Consider the following 5,608-nt stretch of genomic DNA (forward strand, 5'->3'; position numbering starts at 1 on the left):
AACAAGGTGTTTTTTCTTGCGGCTTCCTGGTAATGCTGGACAGACAAGGGCTGCTTTGAAAGTACATGCTTTTAACTGAAGACGTACAGGCAAGGGCTGCTTTGAAAGTACATGCTTTTAACTGAAGACGTACAGGCAAGGGCTGCTTTGAAAGTACATGCTTCTAACTGAAGACGTACAGGCAAGGGCTGCTTTGAAAGTACATGCTTTTAACTGAAGACGTACAGGCAAGGGCTGCTTTGAAAGTACATGCTTTTAACTGAAGACGTACAGGCAAGCCATTACAGACGCCTAATGTGATGTATTCTCATAAACAATGTTAATGACGAAAGAGACAAACACACAAAACACACACACACACACACACACACACACACACACACACACACACACACACACGTGGTCGTGAAAAAAACTGGAATCCATGTTTGTAGCTCATTTATCTACCCAGATGAGAATGTTGTTGCACTTCACACTATTAGTACACAAAGCAGTTCATTCCAGGTCACTAATGTACTGTAGAGTCTGCTGATGAAAATAAGGGCTCATTTAAAAAGGTTTCTCCTAATCAAAGTGCTTATCTAAGGATTCATATTCAGGTTAAATCAGAGACACACACATTTCACCAACAGGACACTTCATGGGATATTGGGTATTGGACGCTGGGGTAGCATTGCACTCAATAGCAAAACAAACCAGAAAGACAGAGAGACTTGCACTATCCACACATAACAGTATGCCAAGCCCTCAGTACGCCAAGCCCTCAGTACGCCAAGCCCTCAGTACGCCAAGCCCTCAGTACGACAAGCCCTCAGTACGCCAAGCCCTCAGTACGACAAGCCCTCAGTACGCCAAGCCCTCAGTACGCCAAGCCCTCAGTACGCCAAGCCCTCAGTACGACAAGCCCTCAGTACGCCAAGTCCTCAGTACACCAAGCCCTCAGTACGCCAAGCCCTCAGTACGACAAGCCCTCAGTACGACAAGCCCTCAGTACGCCAAGCCCTCAGTACGCCAAGCCCTCAGTACGCCAAGCCCTCAGTACGACAAGCCCTCAGTACGCCAAGCCCTCAGTACGACAAGCCCTCAGTACGCCAAGCCCTCAGTACGCCAAGCCCTCAGTACGCCAAGCCCTCAGTACGACAAGCCCTCAGTACGCCAAGCCCTCAGTACGACAAGCCCTCAGTACGACAAGCCCTCAGTACGCCAAGCCCTCAGTACGCCAAGCCCTCAGTACGCCAAGCCCTCAGTACGCCAAGCCCTCAGTACGACAAGCCCTCAGTACGACAAGCCCTCAGTACGCCAAGCCCTCAGTACGACAAGCCCTCAGTACGCCAAGCCCTCAGTACGACAAGCCCTCAGTACGCCAAGCCCTCAGTACGCCAAGCCCTCAGTACGACAAGCCCTCAGTACGACAAGCGCTCAGTACGACAAGCCCTCAGTACGACAAGCCCTCAGTACGCCAAGCCCTCAGTACGACAAGCCCTCAGTACGCCAAGCCCTCAGTACGACAAGCCCTCAGTACGCCAAGCCCTCAGTACGACATGCCCTCAGTACGCCAAGCCCTCAGTACGCCAAGCCCTCAGTACGCCAAGCCCTCAGTACGACAGGCCCTTAGTACGACAAGCCCTCAGTACGACAAGCCCTCATTACGCCAAGCCCTCAGTACGACAAGCGCTCAGTACGACAGGCCCTTAGTACGCCAAGCCCTCAGTACGACAAGCCCTCATTACGCCAAGCCCTCAGTACGACAAGCGCTCAGTACGCCAAGCCCTCAGTACGCCAAGCCCTCAGTACGACAAGCCCTCAGTACGACAAGCCCTCAGTACGACAAGCCCTCAGTACACCAAGCCCTCAGTACGACAAGCCCTCAGTACGACAAGCCCTCAGTACACCAAGCCCTCAGTACACCAAGCCCTCAGTACCACAAGCCCTCAGTACGCCAAGCCTTCAGTAAGCCAAGCCCTCAGTACCACAAGCCCTCAGTACGCCAAGCCTTCGGTAAGCCAAGCCCTCAGTACAACAAGCCCTCAGTACACCAAGCCCTCAGTACGACAAGCCCTCAGTACGCCAAGTCCTCAGTACACCAAGCCCTCAGTACGCCAAGTCCTCAGTACACCAAGCCCTCAGTACGACAAGACCTCAGTACGACAAACCCTCAGTACGACAAGCTCTCTTAGGACCGCAGGCTAATGGCAAACTGTTTTTATATTTGTTATTTTTTATTTAACCAGGTAGGCTAGTTGAGAACAAGTTCTCATGTACAACTGCGACCTGGCCAAGATAAAGCATAGCAGTGTGACACAGACAAGACTACAACACAGAGTTACACATGGAATAAACAATAAACAAGCCAATAACACAATAGACAAGTCAATGTGTCACGATCGTTGTCAGGGTGGAAATGACCGGACCAAGGTGCAGCATGGTGAGCGTACATTTCTTTTTATTTATAAATGTCGCCAACAAAACAAAGAATAACGAAACGACCGTGAAGCTTACTTCGGCTACACAGGCCACTAACAAAGACAACTACCCACAACTAAGCATAACAGGCTGCCTAAGTATGATTCCCAATCAGAGACAACGATAGACAGCTGTCCCTGATCGGGAACCACACTCGGCCAAACACACAGAAATACAAAACATAGAATGCCCACCCCACATCACACCCTGACCTAACCAAATAGAGAAATAAAACGGCTCTCTATGGTCAGGGCGTGACACAATGACACAGTAGAAAAAAAAGAAAGTCTATATACAGTGTGTGCAAAAGGCATGAGGAGGTAGGCAATAAATAGGCCAATGTAGCGAAGAATTACAATTTAGCAGATTAATACTGGAGTGATAAATGAGCAGATGATAATGTGCAAGTAGAGAAACTGGTGTGCAAAAGAGCAGAAAAGTAAATAAAAACAGTATGGGGATGAGGTAGGTAGATTGGTTTGGCTACGGGTGGGTGTTGTTATCATGACCAGTGAACGCAGATAAGGCGGAGCTTTACCTAGCATAGACTTACAGATGACCTGGAGCCAGTGGGTCTGGCAACGAATATGTAGCAAGGGCCAGCTGACTAGAGCATACAGGTCGCAGTGGTGGGTGGTATAAGGTGATTTGGTAACAAAGCGGATGGCACTATGATAAACTGCGTCCAGTTTGCTGAGTAGAGTATTGGAAGCTATTTTGTAGATGACATCGCCGAAGTCGATGATCGGCAGGATAGTCAGTTTTACTAGGGTAAGTTTGGCGGCATGAGTGAAGGTGGCTTTGCTTTGCGAAATAGAAAGCCAATTCTAGATTTGATTTTGGATTGGAGATGTTTAATATGAGTCTGGAAGGAGAGTTTACAGTCTAGCCAGACACCTAGATATTTATAGTTGTTCACATATTCTAGTTCAGAACCGTCCAGGGTGGTGATGCTAGTCGGGCGGGCGGGTGTGGGCAAAGAACGGTTGAAAAGCATGCATTTGGTTTTACTAGAGTTTAAGAGCAGTTGGAGGCCACGGAAGGAGTGTTTTATAGCATTGAAGCTTGTTTGGAGGTTAGTCAGCACAGTGTCCAAGGAAGGGCCAGAAGTATACAGAATGGTGTCGTCGGCGTAGAGGTGGATCAGGGAATCGCCCACAGCAAGAGCGACATCATTGATATAGACAGGGAAAAGAGTCGGCCCGAGAATTTAACACTGTGGTACCCCCATAGAGACTGCCAGAGGTCCGGACAACATGCCCTCTGATTTGACACATTGAACTCTGTCTGCAAAGTAGTTTGTGAACCAGGCGATGCAATCATTAGAGAAACCAAGGCTATTGAGTCTGCTGATAAGAATACAGTGATTGACAGAGTCGAAAGCCTTGGCCAGGTCGATAAAGACGGCTACACAGTATTGTCTCTTATCAATGGCGGTTATGATATCGTTTAGTACCTTGAGCATGGCTGAGGTGCACCCGTGACCGGCTCGGAAACCAGATTGCACAGCGGAGAATGTACAGTGGGATTCGAAATGGTCAGTGATCTGTTTATAAACTTGCCTTTCGAAGACTTTAGAAAGGCAGGGCAGGATCGATATAGGTCTATAGCAGTTTGGGTCTAGAGTGTCACCCCCTTTGAAGAGGGGGATGACCGCGGCAGCTTTCCAATTTTTAGGGATCTCAGACGATACGAAAGAGAGGTTGAACAGGCACTTGATAGGGGTTGCAACAGTGGCGGCAGATAGTTTTAGAAAGAGTGGTTCCAAATGGTCTTGCCCAGCTGATTTGTACGGGTCCAGGTTTTGCAGCTCTTTCAGAACATCTGCTATCTGGATTTTGGTGAAGGAGGAGCTGGGGAGGCTCGGGCTTCAGGGGGGGCGGAGCTGTTGGCCGGGGTTGGAGTAGCCAGGAGGAAGGCATGGCCAGCCGTAGAGAAATGCTTATTGAAATTGTTGATTATCATGGATTTATCGTTGGTGACCGTGTTACCTAGCCTCAGTGCAGTGGGCAGCTGGGAGGTGCTCTTGTTCTCCATGGACTTTCCAGTGTTCCAAAACTTTTTGGAGTTAGAGCTACAGGATGCAAATTTCTGCTTGTAAAAGCTAGCCTTTGCTTTCCTGACTGACTGTGTGTATTGGTTCCTGACTTCCCTGAACAGTTGCATATCGCGGGGACTATTCGATGCTATTGCAGAACGCCACAGGATGTTTTTGTGCTGGTCAAGGGCAGTCAGGTCTGGAGTGAACCAAGGGCTATATCTGTTCTTAGTTCTGCATTTTTTGAAAGGGGCATGCTTATCTAAGATGGTGAGGAAATTACTTTTAAATAATGACCAGGCATCCTCGACTGACGGGATGAGGTCAATATCTTTCCAGGATACCCGGGCCAGGTCGATTAGAAAGGCCTGCTCGCAGAAGTGTTTTAGGGAGCGTTTGACAGTGATGAGGGGTGGTCGTTTGACCGCGGACCCATAGCAGATACAGGCAATGAGGCAGTGATCGCTGAGATCCCGATTGAAAACAGCAGAGGTGTATTTGGAGGGCAAGTTGGTCAGGATAATGTCTATGAGGGTGCCCATGTTTACGGCTTTAGGGTTGTACCTGGTGGGTTCCTTGATGATTTGTGTGAGATTGAGGGCATCTAGCTTAGATTGTAGGACTGCCGGGGTGTTAAGCATATCCCAGTTTAGGTCACCTAACAGAAGGAACTTTGAAGCTAGATGGGGAGCGATCAATTCACATATGGTGTCCAGGGCACAGCTGGGAGCTGTGTGGGGTCTATAACAAGCTGCAACAGTGAGGGACTTATTTCTGGAGAGATTAATTTTTAACATTTCGAAGTTTGAACTGTTTGGGTATAGACCTGGAAAGTATGACAGAACTTTGCATGCTATCTCTGTAGTAGATTGCAACTCCTCCCCCTTTGGCAGTTCTATCTTGATGGAAAATGTTGTAGTTGGGTATGGTCATTTCAGAATTTTGGTGGCCTTCCTAAGCCAGGATTCAGACACTGCAAGGACATCAGGGTTGGTGGAGTGTGCTAAAGCAGTGAGTAAAACAAACTTAGGGAGGAGGCTTCTGATGTTAACATGCATGAAATCAAGGCTTTTTTTTCAACAAATGAGGGTGCCTGAGGACATGCAG

At 48.5% G+C, this 5,608-nt stretch overlaps 1 protein-coding gene across 1 annotated transcript; it reads left to right on the forward strand.

The window, feature by feature from the left end:
* The first annotated feature begins 736 nt into the window (after nt 1–736).
* On the forward strand, nt 737–2,177 carry LOC112237120 (extensin-2-like). Its single transcript, XM_042298628.1, has 2 exons — nt 737–910; nt 960–2,177. Exons 1-2 carry the CDS (start codon nt 737–739, stop codon nt 2,175–2,177), a joined length of 1,392 nt encoding a protein of 463 aa, XP_042154562.1.
* Nucleotides 2,178–5,608: the final 3,431 nt, after the last annotated feature.

Source organism: Oncorhynchus tshawytscha, linkage group LG16 (assembly GCF_018296145.1).
Source record: "Oncorhynchus tshawytscha isolate Ot180627B linkage group LG16, Otsh_v2.0, whole genome shotgun sequence".
NCBI lineage: Eukaryota > Metazoa > Chordata > Actinopteri > Salmoniformes > Salmonidae > Oncorhynchus > Oncorhynchus tshawytscha.